The sequence below is a fragment of the Epinephelus lanceolatus genome, chromosome 3 (genome assembly GCF_041903045.1).
Source record: "Epinephelus lanceolatus isolate andai-2023 chromosome 3, ASM4190304v1, whole genome shotgun sequence".
In the NCBI taxonomy this organism is placed as follows: Eukaryota; Metazoa; Chordata; class Actinopteri; order Perciformes; family Serranidae; genus Epinephelus; species Epinephelus lanceolatus.
In genome coordinates this window covers 4,276,655-4,298,041 of record NC_135736.1, presented here as the reverse complement: position 1 = coordinate 4,298,041, position 21,387 = coordinate 4,276,655, and the positions used below count along the sequence as shown (strand labels likewise).

Genomic DNA, 21,387 nt, shown 5'->3' with positions numbered 1-21,387 from the left:
CCGGCTGCTGGAGGAGGGAGGGGGAGTGTCTCAGCCGGCGATCAGACAGCTGGACAGAATCAGGTAATCACAGTAAAAACATAAAAGCATGCTGGTAACTTCTTCTGGTTCTCTCTTGCAGTAGGCTGGGTCCGGAAGAGAGCGGACAGTAGGGCCAGCAAGAGAGAGAGAGAGAGCGAGAGTGCGAGCCGGAGCTGGAGCTGGAACCGGCTCGTGTGAATATGCATGTGCTGTGTAGCAGAAGATAATAAATATTGTACAGCGTTAAATCGTCTGCCTTCCTTCTGAGTGTGCAACATCACAACTGGCGCCCAACGTGGGGCATAGAAGGCCAATCTCCCCAAACCCCACTGGGGCTGGCCCTGCAACACCTGGCCACGATGCAGGAGGCCACCACGGCGCTACAGCAGCACCAGACCCAGGCGCTCGCGGACATCGCGGCGTCCCAGCGGGAGGACTGGGCTCTCCTGCGGGAGCTCCTGCAGCGGCCGGCCACCACGACGACCGGGCCCGAGGCCAGCCTGAGCCGACCACCGCAGATCACCCTGCAGAAAATGACCACCGAGGATGACCCAGAAGCATACCTCGATATTTTTGAAGGCACCGTGGCGGCGTGCGGATGGCTGGAGGAGGAGAGGGCTATGCGGCTGCTGCCCCTGCTCTCCAGCGTGGCACAGCTGGCCACGCACAGCTTGCTGGCGGACTCACGCCATGATTACGGGCAGCTGAGGAGGGCCATCTTGGACCGCCTGGGCAGCACTCCGGAGGGACACCGCCGCCGGTTCAGAGGGCTGGTCATACGGCAAGTGGGGGAGGTTGACTATGAAGTGGTGCGTTCCGACAGGGGAGGGGCAACACAGATCTACCACCTCAACCTCCTCAAAGCATGGAGAGAGGTGGCGTCTGTTTCTCTGGCTACCACGGTGATCAAGAGAGATGAGTTGGGACCGGAGGTGGTGAAACCAACTTCAGCCCCGGTCCCTTGTGACGACCATCTCTCGCCGAGCCAGAGAACAGATGTTGCCCAGTTGCAACGGCGGTTTGCCAATGTGTTCTCCCCCCTGCCGGGACGCACGACACTCATACAACACCACATTGAGACTCCCCGGGGCGTGACAGTGTGCTCACGGCCCTATCGGCTGCCTGAGCACAAAAGGAAAATAGTTCAGGCAGAGCTTCAGGCCATGCTAGAGATGGGAGTAATAGAAGAGTCCAACAGCGACTGGTGTTGCCCCGTCGTACTTGTACGCAACTCTGACGGGTCAATACGGTTCTGTGTGGACTATCGCAGGGTGAATGAGGTCTCCAAATTTGATGCCTATCCGATGCCCCGGGTCGACGAGCTCCTGGATCGGCTAGGCACCGCTCGTTTTTTTACAACACTGGATTTGACCAAAGGCTACTGGTAGATTCCCTTGTCTCCAGAGTCCAAGGAAAAGACGGCCTTCTCCACTCCGTACGGTTTGTACCAATTTGTCACACTTCCGTTTGGGTTGTTCAGGGCTCCAGCCACGTTCCAACGCCTTATGGACCGGGTGCTGCGTCCTCACTTTGCATATGCCGCCGCCTACTTGGATGACGTAATCATCCACAGTGAGACCTGGGGGCAGCATATGCAGCAGGTGGGGGCCGTGCTCGAGTCCCTGAGGTGGGTGGGGCTCACGGCCAATCCAAAGAAGTGTGCAGTTGGACGGAGGGAGGTACGGTATCTGGGGTACCACTTGGGTGGCGGGCAGGTGTGGCCACAGGTAGAGAAGACCGCAGCGGTTGCGGCCTGCCCAAGACCCCAGACGAAAAGAGAGGTCAGGAGGTTTTTGGGGCTGGCTGGTTACTATAGGCGGTTCATCCCCGCTTTTTCGGAACTGACCAGCCCTCTGACCGACCTGACCCGAAAGGGTGCCTCAGATCCGGTCCAGTGAACGGAGCAGTGTCAGCTGGCGTTTGAGAGGGTAAAGCAAGCCCTCTGTGGGGAGCCACTCTTGTTTACTCCTGACTTTTCTCTCCCTTTCATCCTGCAGACAGACGCCTCGAACAGCGGGCTGGGGGCCGTTTTGTCCCAGGAGGTGGAGGGGGTTGACCGCCCCATACTGTACATTAGCCGTAAGCTGGCTCAGCGGGAGGTGAACTACAGTATGGTGGGAAAGGAATGCCTCGCCATACGGTGGGTGGTCGGTGCCCTCCACTACTACCTCCTGGGGCGCCCTTTCACCCTCTGGTCGGCCATGCCCTGCTGCAGTGGCTCCACCGCATGAAAGATGCCAACACGCAGATCACTCGCTGGTATCTGGCTTTGCAGCCTTTTCGATTCACAGTGATCCATAGGCCGGGTACCCGGATGGTCGTGGCGGACTTTCTCTCCTGCTCGGCGGAGGGGGGGCCGGCGGGGTCCCGGCCTAAGTCGGGCGGTGGGGGTATGTGGCAGCGGGGTGTGGTTGAGTTGTCGGCTGCTGGAGGAGGGAGGGGGAGCGTCTCAGCCGGCGATCAGACAGCTGGACAGAATCAGGTAATCACAGTAAAAACATAAAAGCATGCTGGTAACTTGGTTCTGGTTCTCTCTTGCAGTAGGCTGGGTCCGGAAGAGAGCGGACAGTAGGGCCAGCGAGAGAGAGAGAGAGAGAGAGAGCATATGCATGTGCTGTGTAGCAGAAGATAATAAATATTGTACAGCGTTAAATCGTCTGCCTTCCCTCTGTACCCGACCACGTGAGTGTGCAACATCACAGTAACATTTAAAAAATATCAAACAAATACTTACATAATGATGTAAATGAACAGTGGCACCTGAAACAAGATAATAAAAATGGTTTATAAATAAAATAAAATTACAAAGACTGTTTTGTTGTTAACTTACCAGGTAGAGCTGAGGTTGTAGCAGACACAGAGGGGACAGTGGGCACAGAGGATGGGTCAGAGGATGGAGATGGATCTAAGATGAAAAACAACAACAACAACAACAAAAGCTAGCCATGTTAGATGTCATATTACACTTGAAAATTATGCTGCTTAGTTTCTAAATAAATAAGCAGTAAAATATAGGGAAATTAAATTAATATTTTTGGACAAAATGATTCATCTCAGAATGTTCTGCAGTACGCTGAGCAATTACAAAGGCTGTTTTGTTGTTAACTTAACAGGTAGAGCTGAGGTTGCAGCAGACACAGAGGGGACAGTGGGCACAGAGGATGGAGCAGAGGATGGAGATGGATCTAAGATGAAAAACATGTCCCTTGTCATATGATTATGTCTTGTTATGTTAGTATATCTTAATGAGATAATTTGACTAGAAATTAAATATATATGGTGACAGTTTTTCCCTCACCTGTTTCATTAGCCTTGGCTGAGCCTGAGCAGGTGGACTGCCCCTGGGCTGAGCCAGTGCCTCCTCCAAAATACTTTAACAGTGCTCCTGGGGAAGTTTCATGTAACTCATGAGCATAACAGGGAGTTGATGTAAAAGGAATATGTTTATTTACTTACATAAATTACTATGCTCTGCAGCAAACAACATATCTCAAACTATAAGTTAACTGAGTTAATTCATTACTGCAAAAACATATCGCTAGCATACGTCACCACTTCTGTAATTAATGTTAGTTGTTATTAAACATTTGCTATCAAATGTTGTTATCAAAAACGTTGTTTTGATGCCAAAAAGTGACCCAGAATATATATATAGCCTATATATACACCGCAAATCAACTTATTCAAAGTATTACACAAACACAAAAATGTTAGCTTGAATAGTAAGCTATCTAACCTTCCAGTTAAAAGAGAAGTTTCTCTGGCTTTGAACTAAGTTTAGCTAGCTAATTTGCTATTATAGGCTAACGTAGTTGGAACAAAATATCAACGATAATTAGGGACTTTCCTAATTTGAGGAAACTTTTCAAAATCTCCATGACACCAAACGTTACATTACCAAGACATGCAAACATACCTTTATCTTGTTGTCTTTTCTCCTCTTCCTCTTTCTTTCTTTTTCTTTTTTCTGCCCCTGAAGGGTATGTCCTTTGAAGCGACATTATTAGCCACCTGCTCCTAGCTCCGCGTATGCGCAGCGTGCATTAGCGGAGCTCTGACATTTAGTCTAGAGACAGAAGGAAACTACACTCTGTTAACATAATATTGTCTTTTTGTACAAGAACGTACATTTGATAATATATGAATCATCATCATTCACACATAAAAAAATAATAATAATTATTTTTCTTTTTCTTTTTTGAAGTTAATTGCTCTTGGGGCCCCCTAGTGGTCACGGGGCCCTAAGCAGGTGCTTAGTTCGCTTATGCCTTGGGCCGGCTCTGTGTGGAGCATTCTGCTGATGGCGTCAAAAGTATTTACTTTGAATTAGTGCTGCACGATTAATCTAATCGCAATCGCGATGTCAGGCTGTGCGATTACATAACCGCATAAAAGGCTGCGATTTGCGATTTAATGTAAATAAATGTTAACGTGTGTGCCTGTGAACGTGACTACCTCTCCTGTATTGTGTGGAGTTTGTTGACATTACGCCCACATGCTATCCTGGTGTGTGCAGCACGTATGGTCAGGTGACCAGCCGGCATTCAGCAGTGACCAACATAGACGCTGAAGAAGAGCATGAGCACGACCATGAACAGGCTGAGCTGGTGGCGAAAAAACGCAACGTTTATTACATGGCAATACTTTGGATTCAGGTACAGCAGCGTTGAACAGAAAGACGTGCTGTGTAAAACTTTAAAAGTTGAAGTCGCCACGTCCCGTGGCAACACGACCAATCTATGTCAGCACTTGAGACACAGAAAAAAGTAAGAAGAATGCATGCGAGAGAAAGCCAAGCTGTGTAACGTTAAAGACAAACAGACAACTGAAAGCCGCCAGGGCCTCATAAAACAACATCCAAGCACAATTACGCAAACATTTGTAAGTATCATAGTGTCAAAAAAGCGAAGGTTGGAAGATCTGCTCCGGTTCTCCATATCCTGAATCTTGTCAGTCATGTAGGCATTATCTTTAGATAGCTTTTTGTTCAAGGTTAGCAGATCTTGAATATTGTTCTCGTAGTATCCAGTATCCAGGGACATCTGAATGCTGCTCAGTTTTGTTTGAATAGGATCAACCTTTGCATCAAGATGAGCAAGCACATCAGGCAGTCATTTGTTGTATGCCGTCCCATAAAGTTTGTAGAGAAATCTGATTTTGTTGATCCACAGACATTGTGAAGACGATCAGTGTTATCCAGTCGAACCAAGAAAAGTGACTAACTACCAGACTTTGAAAAAAACAAGTCAGGTGTATATAGGCACACTGGTAGGACGGTTTATAGAGCTACATTAAGCAAGCAGACAGGCCTGTGTTGCACTCACTCACGCTGCAGCCATCTTGAGTCTGAAACAAGACGAACTGCCTTACATGGCCTTGCTTCTACATACATTATAGACTTACCGAGCTTCTTCTGCCTGCACTCCTCAGGTAGGACCCTTCTAACTGTTCCCACAGCCTACCTTGTTACTTAAGGAAACCGGGCATTTTCTGCTAGAGCCTCACAGCTGTGGAACTCCTTACCCGAGGAGCTGAGGTTAGCAAACTCAGTACCTTCTTTTAAATCACTTCTCAAATGACTCTTTTCTGATGTACATTGTATAAATTGAGAACAAAATGACGTAACAATGGTGAATGGAAACTAAAATCATCAACCCACTGAGGGCTGGATTCAAAATCACACCCAAAATCAAAGTAAAAAACTGAAATCACAGGCTGATCTAACTTGCCTGTGAGTCAGTAATGTGTATGGCCCCCGCATGTCTGTATGCACTCCTGACAACATCTGGGCATGCCTCTGATGAGTCGGCGGATGTGTCCTGGGGGTTCTCTTCCCAGACCTGGATCAGGGCATCAGTGAGCTCCTGGACAGTCTGTGGTGGTACCTGGTGGCATTGGATATACGATACAGAACATCCCAAAGGTGCTCAGTTGGATTTAGGTCAGGGGAACGAGAGGGCCTTCGTTTTTGTGGACCTGCCTACACACTCTAACCACATGAGGCTGGGCATTGTCCTGCACCAGCAGGAACCTAGGGCCCACTGCACCATCGTAGGGTCTGACAATCACTCTCAGGATCTCATCTCGATACCTAACAGCAGTCAGGGTCCCGTTGGCTATGACACAGAGGTCTGTGTGACCCTCCACGTATATGCCTCCCCAGACCATCACTGACCCACTGTCAAATCTGTCATGCTGGATGATGTTACAGGCAGCATAACGTTCACCACGCCGTCTCCAGACTCTTTCACGTCTGTTACATGTGCTCAGTATGAACCTGCTCTCATCTGAGAAGAGAACAAGGCGCCAATGGTGTACCTGCCAATTCTGGTATTCTCTGGCAAATGCCGATCAAGCTGCACGGTGCTGGGCTGTGAGCACAGGCCCCACTAGAGGACGTCAGGTCCTCATGCCACCCTCATGGAGTCTGTTTCTGACAGTTTAGTCAGAAACATGCACATCAGTAGCCTGTTGGAGGTCATTTTGTAGGGCTTTGGCAGTGCTCTTCCTGTTCCTCCCCGCACGAAGGAGCAGATACTCGGTCCTGCTGCTGGGCCGATGCCCCTCTACAGCCCTGTCCAGCTCTCCTGGTGTAACTGCCGGTCTCCTGGTATCTCCTTTATGCTCTTGAGTCTGTGATGGCCGTGTCCACAGCCGAAACGGTGGGTTTATTTTCTCCAAAAATAAATTTTACAAAGCAAATGACTTAGGATAACAAAATTTGAGTTATAGGGCCCTTAAAAGAGGTCAACCAAACATAACTCTACTGAAAAATAAGGCTAACAAAACTAGACATTACCTCATCAAACTGACCTGACAGAAAGAGACGATGGGGCAACATATATAGTGGCTGATCAGTCCAATTTAAACACAAAGGGGAGAACTAACATAGACAATAACTAAGACTAATACAAAGAAACCCCTTATCCCCCCCCATGATTAACTCTTGGTGCAGTCTGTGGGATGGCCTTCCGCATAAAAACAGGCTCCGCCCTCAGCCCCATCTTTTGACCAGCTCCAACTCGGAAGTGACTTCAGGTAACTTTTGTGTGGCTGTGGGCACGTCCACCGAATCAGGTTGGGACATCTGAATCCCGTAAAATCGGCGAGGGGAGCTGCCCTGGCAAAAAATTTAGGATAAAGCAATGGTAAAATTCCATTAATTCCCAGAAAAGACCTGAGCTGCTTCCTTGTCTCAGGTAGGGGCAGGACTCAATGGCATGGATCTTATTTACTTGTGGCTTTATCACCCCATTTCCTATAACAAAACCCACTTTGAAGATGCAGGGTAGACAGTTGTGATAATAGCTACAACAACATTAATGTTAGTAATAATAATATTATAATAATAATAACAGTAATTGTGGTAGCATATGTTGTTAGTATACACTAACATATGATAGTATATGTATGTGACAATTAGGGCTGACCTTTGAATCCATTTATGGACATTCGAAGCTTCGGAGCTCAGAACAAATTTAATTTGAAGCATTCGACACATCCGAACCCTAGAATTAAGATAAAAATGGAAAAACACTAATAGTCAGTGATAAGTAGTGTTTAACTTCTGATTGAACACTAAATTAAAACCCTCTGCGCATACTGCAGCACAATCAAACAGATGCGCAACTCAGAGTATCAGAAGTGTCTCTGACACCAGACTCAGAGCGGACCGGTGGAACTGGAAAATGCATATTTTACATCAATAAAATCTATTTTATCATTATTTTGAGTCACCTTGTTGAAAGAATTTAGTCGTCTGTGTTCAAGCAGGATAATAGCAGGTCTCCATTGTGCGTCGGGCTTTCTATTTACTTGCCGGAGATTTTTTCTTTTTTAATTACATGATATATAGGCTATTATAGCCAAGTGCGGCTCATGTACTACAACCATACTATTAGGCCTACTAGTTACTACTTACGTTTTTCAAGTGATTTCCCAAATTTGTTGTTGAGTTGTGATATGCCAGTTGCTTTTGGCAAATCTGGCACTCTGCTTTCTGGGGGTTGTCGGGGCATATTTTAAAGTGCAACCACACATCTGATGACCTCTTGGACATATCTGCCAGCTCTTAGTGCGCTCGTTGTCAGTATCGGACTGGTGGGGGTTAGTGTTGCGTTTAAGGCCTCCGCCAAAAAACGGAAAAACAAGAGCCGAAGCTTCACTATCGAATCCCGTGCCATTGAACGAAGCTTCGAAGCTTCGAATTTTTTGGGTCAGCCCTAGTGACAATAATAATCATATGTGTATAATAACAGTAGAGGGTTGACTAGTAATAACAGCAGTAGTAGGACCATCAGACAGGACCACGGCAGCGGCACAACCACCACACACCATTCAGGCGTAGCTGCGATACAAGTTAACCTGGGAGACAGTAGAGTACAAAGCTGAGTTAGGGATATGTAGAAATACAACGTAAATGTTAGCAAATCAAGAAGAACCAACCTTTCAGAAACTAAGGAGAGAGAGAGAAGGAGAGAAGGTGCACGGTGTATTATAGGAGGTCCCCCAGCAGACTAGGCCTATGTCAGCCTAACTAGGGGCTGGTCCAAGGCAAGCCTGAGCCAGCCCTAACTATACGCTTTATCAAAAAGGAAAGTTACAGGCCTAAGTCTACTCTTAAGTGTGGAGAAAGTGTCTGCCTCCTGCACCAAAACAGGAAGATGATTCCACAGAAGAGGAGCCTTATAGCTGAAGGCTCTGGCTCCTGTTCTACCTTTGGAGACTTTAGGGACCACGAGTAACCCTGCATTTTCAGAGCGCAGTGTTTTGGTGGGATAATAGGGCACTATGAGCTCTCTAAGATATGACAGAGCGTGACAATTTGGAGCTTTGTAAGTTAGGAGAAGGATTTTAAATTCAATTCTCGATTTTACAGGGAGCCAGTGCAGAGAAGCTAAAAGATATAGAAGAAATAGGATCTTGTTTCTTAGTTCCTGTCACTACATGTGCCGCTGCGTTCTGGATTAGCTGGAGAGTTTTTACAGATTTAATAGAGCAACCTGATAATAGGGAATTACAGTAATCCAGCCTATAGGTAAAAAATAAAAAATAAAAGTGAGTGGACCAATTTTTTTGCATCTTTTTGGGACAGGATAGGCCTCAGTTTCACAATATTACACAGATGAAAGAACGCAGTCCATGGAGTTTGTTTTACATGGGAGTTAAAAGACCAATCTTGATCAAATATTACTGCAAGGTTTCTTACGGTAGTGTTAGAGGCCAGAGCAATGCCATCCAGAGAAACTATATCTTCGGATAGAGAGTTTCTGAGGTGTTTGGGGCCAAGAACAATGACTTCAATTTTGTCTGAATTTAACAACATTGGAGCTCATCCAGGATTTTATGTCTTTAAGGCATGTTTGAAGCATACTTAATCTGCTTCTTCTGGCTTTACCTATAGATATTAGTGTGTATCATCTGCATAACAATGGAAATGGAGTGATTTTAATGATGTTACCTGAGGGAAGCATATATTTACATATATATATATGGTTGCTGGTGTTGCTAACTTCACATTTCTCAGAAAAGAGCTGCCAATGACCAGAGTTTTCTCATTGGTCTGTGTCACTGAGTGGGGACAAGGGTTAGAACCGTGGGCTGCGGCTTTCACACTAGAAAACATATTATTATTATTATTATTATTTTTACCAGCCGTCGCCATTTTGAAAGGGTTTCGGATCTTCCGTCACCACGTGAGCAGGAAGTGAGTTAGGAGAGAAGACGGAGCAATCGAGCGGAGCGGCTGAAGCAGTCGAGCCTGAGCCATCACCCAATTCTACCCGTCTTGACTACCCGGGCTAACTTTAGCTACATGTGCTGAGGTCGAGGGGGAAACTGATCTCAACTGTAACAATGCCGACAGTTACTTTACCGCCGAAAGAGAACGCTCTCTTCAAGAGGATTTTGGTGAGTTGGTTGTTAAAGAGTTGCATAACGATAGGTTTCGTTAACACAGACAACTGACTAGTTTTAGGATTAATCGGCGGCACTCTGTGTACCAGTGTAGCTCTCCAGCTGCTAGCGTTAGCTTCAGTGTCTTAGCAAAATGGCATCATTGAATGGGCTAGCTAGCCCGGCCCTGACAAGCGCTGTCACCGCAACGCCAAAATGGTTGTTCGTGACTATGCTGTGATTTTGACAGACGTGTTGTGGTAATTAAAATGCAGAACGAATAAAAAGTAGGTTAGTGCAAGTTTAAATAGCCAGGCAAGTTAATTGCAATAGGCCTCGGCGCTTATAATACACAGCAACCATTAACTTGACGCTAGTTTCCACGATGGCCAATTAGCTAGCCACTGTAACGGTCATATATAAGTTAAGTTAACTGTTTCTCAAACTACCTCGGATAACGTTTGACATCTGTTTGCTGTTATCTGTCTGCATATCGGGTGTTTTAAACGAAATATAATTGTACGTTTGATTTTTGCTAGACGTGGGCCATGCTAACAAGCTATGCAAGTTCAGCCCACTGACTGGCCATTTGACGTTAGCCAATCAGCTAACGCTAGCTACCTAGCGTCAAATATCTTGGTATAGCCGACTTTGTGTGATTGTCAGTCTTAATCCGTCTGTTTGGGACCTCGGTCTGCAGGTATTAATGTCAGCGATATAGGTTCGAGTAGGACAAACTGGCGTGAAAACGAGAGGAAGTACGTGGTGGACCGGTGTGACTATCATTAAAGGTGTAACTGCTTCAGGCCTGCTCTGCTCTGGCAGTTTGCTATCAATCCATCCATCCATTCTTCTCGTCCATGTTTGATTCCTTGTGTCGCTCCACTGTTTATTTGCTATCTGCGCAAAGTTTTAATGTTGGTGACAGGAATGGCTGAATAGGTGTGGATGAAGTCTTAGTTACAATATGACAGTAGCTGAGTTGTTGAGGAGCTCAGTGTAGTTTGTCGCATGTTAAACAAGTCTCGCTCTTCTTCTGCCATGCTTATTGGTTGACAGTGTGTGGAGTACGTTGGCAGTGACCAGTTTAACGTCACTGACCAGTTCAGATAACCTTCATTGTTTTGAAAGGCAGGGGCTCTGCTGGGGATTGGTAGATGTTTATCAGCACATTTGGCAGAGGGCATTAATTTACTCTACCTCTGGCAGGAAAAACAGACCTGTGACCTGCACCTGATCTTGAAAAGTTAGACCCTGTATTTGCTGCACACTTCAGAGGGAGTACTGCATATTCTTGAACTGTTGTTGGGCCACACAGTTTATTGTGTCAGACTGGAATTGTGTTTTTCCTATTTCACACTAGAGTTAACCAATAAACTTTAAAACACTAAATTTTCCGTGGAACACAGTGTGGAATATGTGCTAAAATGAGTTCTTTGTTAAATCACTTAATAAATAAGAGCTGAATTTTTTTGTGTTTGTGTCAGCCAGTAATACAGGAAACATTTAACAGAAAAATATAGAAGAGCCATTCTCATTCATGCACAGCACTGCCTTTTTTTAATGATTCTACAGGTTCCACAGTCTTCTGGTTGTCTTAATTTCTGCATAAGCATCTAACATGAGTAAATAAGTACAGACTGTTTCAAACTTGACAACATCCATCTATCTGTTTTCACCCGCTTATCTGGGGTTGGGTCACAGGGGCAGCAGGCTGAGCAAAGTGCTCCAGACAAACCTGTCCCCACCAACGCTTTCCAGCTCCTCCCGGGGGATCCTGAGGCATTCCCTGGCCAAATGAGATATATAATTCCTCCAGTGTGTTCTGGGTCTACCTCAGGGCCTCCTAACAGTTGGATGTACCAGGAACTCCTCTAATGGGTGTCTGGGAGGCATCCTAATCAGATGCCTGAACCACCTCAACTGGCCCCTTTTGATGTGAAGGAACAGTGGCTCTACTCCAAACTCCCTCCAGATACCTGAGCTCCTCACCCTTGCTCTAAGGCTGAGCCCAGCCATGCCACAGAGAAAACTTATTTTGGCAGCTTATCTGCAATCTTTGTATTTCGGTCACTACCCAAAGCTTATGACCATAGGTGAGGGTTGGGACATAGATGGACCGGTAAGTTGAAAGCCTTGTCCTTCAGCTCAGCTCCCTCTTCACCGTGATGGTCTGGTGCAGGGCCCACATCACTGCAAATGCCGTGTCAAACTGCCCATCCAACTCACATTCCATTTAGAGTTGGGCGGTATTCAAATTTTGTTACTGTTAAACCTTCCCCACATTTTCCCGGGGTGTACGGTATTACCGCGACTAATTAAAAATCACTTTGAAGGGCTCAGAGGGAGTCGCCAAAATGTCGGTTTGAGCCTATACCGTTCAGAAACAGAATAGCAAACATTACATAGGCCTAAGAATACTGAAAAAATAACAACAAAACATGTACAACATTAACAACTTTTATTAACAATTACGCAAATGCAGCAGTCAACCAAACAGAATGAAATGACAACAAATTGTCTGTGGGCTACAGTCCACTTCCAGGACAGTAATCGACACAAATCAATTAAATTAATACACAGCCCTATAGCACCCAATACTTAAAGGCTTATCAAATAATAAAAAAGTAACAATAAACAACAAAGGCAGTAACGATAATGTGTCCTGTACAGCGTATCCTGAGACCGCGACGGGTACTGTCCGATGGTTTATTTTTAGAACCTATCAACATAAATCAAATTAAAAGCACAGCTCTACTAGGGCTCGTCAAATAAGAAAAACAGAACGATAAATAACAAGGCATAACCGAAAATGAGCATATATAATCCTATCCTGAGAACGCAATGGGAAATAGGCTTTTGTTCATTGGTTTAAATTTTAGAGCCTACCTTTAGTTTGAAAAGTTCACCCTCTCCAAGTCCGAACGGTTTTGCCCGTCAGAACAGGATACGCCTCATTGAAAATGAAATAAAAACAAAGTATAACGATAACTATAGCAGCATCCTATGCTTCAAAACTATTCAAGGTTTTTTTGCCAGAAAATCCAGCATGTTTACTTTTTCCGGCTGGAGCAGGGCACGTAGTGGATTGACAACTTTTGCCGCGGTGCTGAACACCCTCTCTGATAGAGAGCTTGTGGCACAAACACACAGGTACTTGCAGGCAGCCCTCAACATCAGAGGAAAACGCCTGGCTCCATCACATTTCCACCTGAGAAGGAGGTCTTCATCTCCCTGAATAACAGCCCCACAACAACAGGCAGTTATCTCTGCTCCTGCTCGCTCCTGTATGGTGCCGACTGGACCTGCCACCGCATCGGCTTTTCTTTGAAGTAGACTGCCCAGAGTCATTGTTTTTGGGTGGTTCAGGTTACGCTTCTCCCTCCTCCACTCTGATGGCCACTGGACCTGCTGCTGCTGCTTGCAGAAGTTGTTAAGTTGTTTTGTTTTTGGGACCAACTCCCTTGATGCTCAGCTTGCTATCTTTTCTTCTCTTTCTCACGTCCGAGCTGTCACGTGACAACGTCACATCCAAAAACTTTATCAAATGTCATCTCCCAACAACAGTTAAGGGCAGTTATAAGAGAAACATTATAGCTTACTATTAGTTTTAAATTGTAAAGGTATTAAATTGAAAACTCAACCACTCATACATAGGTGCTGGACAAGTGCTCATTATTTAGGCATTAAAGAAATTATATTTAATATTATGTTTGGCCCCTATAGACCTATATGCGCAGCAGATTTTTTTCTTTTTTCAATGACGGTAATGAAACTGATACCGTTGCTATTTTTAGATACCGCGGGATACCTTATTATCATGTTATCGCCCAGCCCTAATTCCATCTTAATTCGTGAAAAAGACCCCGAAATACTTGAACTCCTTCACTTGGGGCAGTAACCCTCTCCCAGCCCAACTTGATAACATAAACATTCTAAGTGGGTCCCCTTGTATTTCCTGTTGGAATGTTTTGCAGTGTATGTGAAAGACACCAGAAGACAGGAAGTAAACATGGACCCAAGCTGTTGTCTAGCAATGTGATTCCAGTGAAACAGTCTACAGACCATATCACATTGTTAATTTACAACAGCTTCTGGGTAGAAAATTCTTGTGTCATGTACAAGAAATCAAATAGCCCTGAGCAAATGCTGCCTTAATTAGTTCCCAGCCTCCTAAAGAGGCCCACCAACAAAAAAGGAACCAGTATCAGTTTAAGTGTAAGCTATATTAAGAATATTTTCACTGCTTTACTTTGCCATCAGACAGTCTTTTCTGATGGGGAATTAAAACCGTTACATCAAAGCCACCAAAAACAGTAACTTAACCTAGCTGAACACTGTGTCACTGGTCTACCACTGCCTCGACCAGTTGGTGTGTAAGGAAAAGTGAAGCAAATATTCAAATACATTGTACAATTAAATTATTTTTTTAGGTGGCTAAAATGTGCTTTTCTGCAGCCCCTGTCCACAGCAATACTTTGTTTAGCATCCATGCCAGTTGATTTGGTCTATCAAAAATGATAGCCAAGCAGCAAACTAAGTGCACTAGAAAGGTCAGATAGGTTGGACCACATTGTTTAACTATAAATCTTGAAGTGTTACAGTTACAGCTAAAAATGTTAACAGAAGTAAAAATGTTTGCCAGTTTTGCATATCTTCACAATTGTAATCAACTGCCAGTTCCTGCAAGTAATTGTTGCTGTTAGCAAAATGTCACATTGATTTGGTCTATAGAAGGCACATATTGGGGTTTAATGTCACAAAAAAAAATTCAGCTAAACATCACTGTTGAACACTCTGTGTAATAAAGTGAGTTGACCTTTAGTTCTTATTACTAGTTGTGAAGAGGTCTGAAAGCACTGCATCTGGTGGAAATTGTTGTTGTGTAAATGAGAAAGCCCAGATTAAAATTACTGTCATTACCCTCTCTGCAGCGGGGTTGTGATATGAAATTTGAAACCGTTTTCTCTCCAGCTGTAGACAGAAGTGGACCACACCCCTATTAATTTTTGCTTTCCCAGACTCTTACCCTTTCTAAATGCATTATAAGAAGTTGGCAGGTTTCCAGCTTCTGCATGGCAGCAGAGTTTTAATGAAATTCCATTTTCTTCAGTTGGGACGGGGAAATCCATTCCCTTACTCTAGCCTAACCTAAAGTTGGACTTTGCACCATCAATCTCATTGAAATAGTTAAATAATTTTCATCAGTGTCTCATTGGAGTCTTGATCGGGCATGAAAAGTTTGGTGCTGTATCTGAATTTGCAGGGAAATGAATTAGGGATGCACCAATTGTGAAATTCTGGGCCAATACAGAAAAGTACAAAAACTACAAATCTAACAGGAGTGGGAAAACTGAAAAGTCCTATGGTGCCACACAGTGCACTGACAATATTTGATCCTGACTTATGGATATAACTCTTTAAACCGGATCTCCTCCATGTAGCCTATTTAATTTCCCTGATACCTGTAGCAACATGCCTACAACAAAGTGGAGCCCCTTCAATTTTTTGTGCAGTGCTTTGCATGTAGTGTGACAGGTTCCGTAGAAGGGAACTGAAGCCCTTTTTAGATAGTTATTGTGCAAATTTGCAGGAAAGCCCAATCAGTCTTTTTTCAGCATTGGCAGTATAAAAACAAAATCAGGGAGTGCAGCAAAATGCCGCCTGCCTACTTTTGTTTATACAGAATGCGCCTTTTTTGGTTCAATGGTGCGCGAAGCGAAGTTTGCGCGGTCGTGCTTTGCGCGCACAGGGCTTGCGGACGTCCACTTGTACCGGGCGGACCTCCGCGTAGTCTGCTCCGCGTACGTTCCGCCCAAGTATGCAGTTCGGTTGGTCTCAAAAAAAAAAAACCCAGTCTAAGACGGAGTACCGAACCGAATTGGTATTACCGAGAACCGACCCAACCCTACATCCAAGTTGTCCCATAAGGTTTGTTTTGTATTTAAATAGTATCCAAAAAGCTTGTAATGTTGCTAAATTTACATTAAATATACTATATCAGTATTGGTGTGCACTAGAGTCTGTAAGCTTGCATACTGCATGTGTGACATTTTGAACTGATGCATGTTGTACACATTACTAACAGGGAACATTTTCTCTTGTAGCCGTGTCAAATTTTGTCTTAAAGCACAGGGTATGACAGTTTGACAGTCAGAGCATAGTTTGAGGACCTGTCCACTGCTGATTTTTTTTGGCATTCACATGGTGGAAAGCCTTCCTGACATCATGCTCATGAAGTGAGACGGGTACGAAAGGTGCACCCACCCATCCAATAACCTTTCCTTCAGCTTTGCTTGTTGGCTATGATATCCTCAAAGCGCGCATAGAAATTGTTTTTCTTACTTCATATAGACGCATCAGCACTTGACAGGGAGTGAGATGGCTGGGTTGTAATCTGTAATACTTGTTGGACTTTGCCACAAGGTTCTGGGATAGTTCCACTTTCTTCCTACAGTCTCCTTTTGCCTCTTTTACTGCTTTTCTTACATTGTAGGTTGCTGCTTTATGATTTTCCACATTGCAATCCTCATTTGTAAGATGTGGTGTGTTTGTTTATTTCAAATATTTCTGGTAATTCATGGTTTTTGATTGTGGAATAATTTAACTGTAGTTTTGGGCACAGTTGATCCTGTTATTTTACATCTTAAATCCACCACGGACGTCTTGCCTCAATGGGGCATGCCCCGTAGTTTGTTCTCAAAAAGATGGCTGCATGGTCACTTTTGTCAGACGGGGGTAGTAATTCTGCTCTGAAGCCGCCTCTTAACAGTGTATTGCAGGGATCCAAAGTGTTTATTCCCCTTGTGGCACAGTCAGTATGTTGATGGAAGTTAGACATAACCTTTGTTGTTTCAGCATATTTTTTATTAAGGTTTTCAAAAAGAAAAAGCTCTAGGGTTGGGCAAACAAATTCTACAATGCAGGGCCCCAGACTGTGACCAAATGGTCGCATTTTGCGACGTCTGACCTTTTAAAAATTAGAAAAAAATGTGTTGTGGGTAGGTTGTACTTTGCAGATATTTTATCGAAAGAGACAAAGCAGCCATCTTCAACAATGTGCATAAGACATTACCATTTTTATTTTTATAATTTTTTAAAAGATATTTTGGGGGGCATTTTTTGCCTTTAATTGATAGGACAGCTAAGCATAAAGGGGGAGAGAGAGAAGGAGTAACATGCAGCAAAGGGCCACAGGCTAGAGTCAAACCCGGGCCGCTGCAGCAGCAGCCTTGTACGTGGGGCGCCTGCTCTATCCACTAAGCCACCAACGCCCCGACATAACCATTTTAAGGTTAGCCTGATTGAAGTCTCCAGCAACAATGAGCACAGCATCAGGATTACCTGTCTGCACGCAGCTCAGGTCTTTGCAGAGATAAAACAGTGCAGCCTCTGTATTCCCTGTGGTGGAATGTATCGCTGTGATAATGACAGATGTGAATTCCCTTTATAGAAAGTGCAGTCTACATTTGATTGACAATAATCTAGATCAGGTAAGCAGTAGGGCTGACCCAAAAAATTCGAAGCTTCGTTGGATGGCACGGGATTCGATTGTGGAGAAAAAAAAATTCGAAGCTTCAGCGCTTTTTTTCCTGTTTTTTGGGGGGAGGCCTTAAACGCAATACTAACCACCACCAGTCCAATACTGACAGCGAGCGCGCTCAGAGCTGGCAGACATGTCCAAGAGGTCATCAGATGTGTGGTTGCACTTTAAAATATGCCCCGACATCCCCCAGAAAGCAGAGTGCCAAATTTGCCAAAAGCAATTGGCATATCACAACTCAACAACAAATTTGGGAAATCACTTGAAAAACGTTAGTAGTAACTAGTAGGCCTAATAGTATGATTGTAGTACATGAGCCACACTTGGCTATAATAGCCTATATATCATGTCATTAAAAAAGAAAAAATCTCCGGCAAGGAAATAGAAAGCCCGACGCACAATGGAGACCTGCTATTTTCCTGCTTGAACACAGACGACTAAATTCTTTCAACAATGTGACTCAAAATAATGTTAAAATAGATTTTATTGATGTAAAATATGCATTTTCCAGTTCCACCGGTCCGCTCTGAGTCTGGTGTCAGAGACACTTCTGATGCTCTGAGTTGCGCATCTGTTTGATTGTGCTGCAGTATGTGCCGAGGGTTTTAATTTAGTGTTCAATCAAAATGTAAACACTACTTATCACCGACCATTAGTGTTTTTTCGTTTGTGAATATTTTTATCTTAATTCAACCCCACCCCCCCACCCCAGTTGTCATGGAATGCTTCGAATTAAAGTCGTTCTGAGCTCCGAAGCTTTGAATGTCCATAAATGGATTGGAAGGTCAGCCCTAGTAAGCAGGAACAGGAACTGTCACACCAGTTCCTATTTACCATAAAGCGCACGCATCTTCCATTTTTGTTCCCGGTGTCCTCTGTTCTGTCAAATGGGTATATGAAGAAAGAGTCGCCTGGTTGAATGGCGATGTCCAGTATTCAGGATTTATCTAAGTTTCAGTGAAACAAAGCATATTACAGTAAATGATTTTTTTCCGCTGAAAACTGATATGGGTGAAGTAGCTTACCTGTACATTACTGTCATTTCAGTCAGTCAGGGTGGATAAAGAAGGACAAATACACCAAATAGTACAATAAAAAAAAAAATTGGCCTATGTAATAATTTAAAAGTTGCATACATCAGTGCATGTACACAAGTTTTAGAGCCCTGGCTTGATAATGTTTGAAAACAGCATTAGTTCTGCCTGTGGCGCTGATTAGCTAATTGTTAGTACCCCTGCGGTGCTCATTGGATTGATGGATTGTCAACTGAGAAACTGTTGTTTCATGCCACGAGGTCAGACAAATCAGTCAGCCCTGTTGAGTGGACGGATTCAGGTCTGGAGCCAGGCAAGCAATCCTCTACTTAGTTCATCTGTTCATCTAGTTCATCTGTATAATTTCATAACCGACCTTGGCACCCATATGTGAAGTTGACGTCATCTTTTCTCACCATTAATGAAGTTGATGGTGGGACAACAAAATGCCATCTGCCAGCTTAACTCTTTGTATCTCTCTCACTCATGCAAATACACAAGAACAGTGAATGGCTTAAAAAGAGAGGTGGGGTTTATTGTGCAGCTGTATACTAAATACAATTTTAGGGCAGAAGCTTTCGTTAAGGTGGTATGGTATGGTACTGTATGTTGTAGTAAAAAGTCTGTATCAGCATTTAAGCTCAATGGTGTGCAGAAGGCCGATAAATGTTAACTTTTTTTTTTTTTTTTTGAGTACATCTTCTGATATTTTTCTGCTGTTGTAATAACATTGTGGGTGAACAACTATGATCCTCTCTGAATATGTGACCAGAACTCAAAATGTGAACAGGACTTTAATGTTCTTTGTCCTTTAGGGCGTTTTAGTTTAATCTGGTGAATGTTATACCATACAGGTCTAGCTGCTGTTGACATCCTGTCCCAGGTACCAGCTTATAGTTCATCAGCAAGGATCACAAAAAAGTAAAATAAAAAGTGTAATTTTCGTAATATTTCTTCTCGCTAAGTTGAGCTAGTTGTTATGAGTCAGAACAATGCTATGAACTCCAGGATCAGTGTTACAGTGCTTCTGTCTCTCTCTGAAATTAGTGATGTGAGCCCCTGAGACCGCAGCTGGTCCTTTGAGAGGGTCCCCAAGAAAATTTGTGTTATTGACAAATTGTAGTGCGAAACTTTTTTTTTTGGTGTTACATGGTTCTAATTATGGTAGGGCTGCTCAAATATGGAAAAAATCATAATCACAATTATTTTGGTCAAAATTTTGCAATTGATTATGTCTCTACATGGTCGCGCGTTTACAGTTCTCTGCTGTCTGTATCACACACAGCGGAGTTCGGCCCCGATGTGCGCGCACGCACACACACAGACCAACCTCTCTCACTCTCCCTCTGTCATTTTCCACACGCTATTTTTGAAATCTTCCGCAATCACCTCCCCCTTGCATTATTCGTAGTTCACCTACTTGACTGGCTCGTGGAGTGAATAGAAGAGAGGAGGGGATGGGGTGGTATTGCGCATGCGCGGCTTCCGTAGAAGACAAAATAACATCTCCAGGCATCCTTGACCAAAAATTGCTTACCCTTGAGTTCATTAATTTTTAAATTGTTTGACCTCAAAATCATAATTGCAATCACCAGACGATTAATCTATCTGAAAATTAAACATAAAGTCCTGCACGTTAAAGCATCATCTCGTCATTATTAAGATGAGTTAAGCCAGCATCTGCTGTCACAGCAGATGTTGGGAACTAGAGCCCCATTTCCACCAAACACTTTTGGTATGGTACCTTTAGAACCAAAAGTAACCCTTCAGACATGGCACCTAGACCCTAGTGTTTCCACCGCAAACGGTACCCTTAACTGCTCCGCAAAGCTTTTTTTCTCCTAGTGAGGATTAGAATATATTCTCTCACTTAACCCAGCCGAAATTAATATATAAACACTTGAAGATCCACTCGTTACTAAAAGTATATGTCATATAAAAACTGAAGTAATGGTCAGAGTTGTCATATGGAATATTCAGGGTGCGTTGATTGTTTTATGTCTTCACCTCATGCACTGAGTAACATTACAAGTACACGTTCCACTTTAAAAGTCGCCGGCAGTCAGCCGAGTGAATTATGTTATTTTTTACTCCGACTACAGCTTCTGCAAGAGGCAGAAAAACATAATTTCATTTTATAGTTACAGTCTACTAATAAAACTCTCCATGGTATCAACAGTGGTTACGTGAGCTTCAAAACCAGCCATAGCGCAGCCCTGAACAGAGGGCCCAGTGCTGCAGTGTTCACAGCTCCACCTTTTAGTACAAGATCTGTGTGCTAGGTACCCCAACAGAAGGGGCACCAAAAATGGGAACAGTACAGAATGGTTCCGTTAGTACCCTCCACAACTTTTCACAGTGGAAACTAGGGTTGTCATGAGAACCGATACTTTGGCACCAAGTCGATGCCAACACACAAAAAATACGTCGGTACCTGTTTTTATTCGGTACCGTAAGTACCGGATACAACTTTGCCCTCAGTGGGCCGTGTCGATTCCTTTCGGACCTGACAGGGGCAGTATACGCACATCAGTCTGTGCCTAGGACGAGTGCCGAAGAACGCCTGTTCTCCATTAGCCCGGCCTGGCCCGGCCCGTCCTTTAAACTGTAATTATGAGCCCGAGCCTGGTTTAAACCCAACTTTTTTTAAGAATACGACCGTGGACATTGAAGGCTGACTCTTGTCTTTCTTTCCATGGCAAGCCTTTGTCATGTGCCTCTTAAGTGTCGAGGTCCCCGTTTTGCTGTCATATACCAGCATCGTGCTGCACTTGGTACACTCAATGAAGCCGACACACACGCGTTGTCACCGTCGATCACTCACATGTGCGTGGCGAGAATCGTGGAAATTCACTGGTATTGGTATCGACTACTGAAATTCTGGTATCGTGACAA

The 21,387-nt window shown here is 44.2% G+C and overlaps 1 protein-coding gene across 1 annotated transcript in view; it reads left to right on the top strand.

Moving 5' to 3' along the window:
• Positions 1-9,748: 9,748 nt before the first annotated feature.
• Positions 9,749-21,387, top strand: part of LOC117255676 (N-alpha-acetyltransferase 15, NatA auxiliary subunit) — a 32,476-nt gene continuing 20,837 nt past the window's right edge. The window contains exon 1 of the mRNA XM_033624802.2: positions 9,749-9,930. Coding sequence (XP_033480693.1) covers positions 9,877-9,930 — 54 coding nt within the window. The 5' untranslated portion in view covers positions 9,749-9,876. The remainder of the gene's footprint in view (positions 9,931-21,387) is intronic.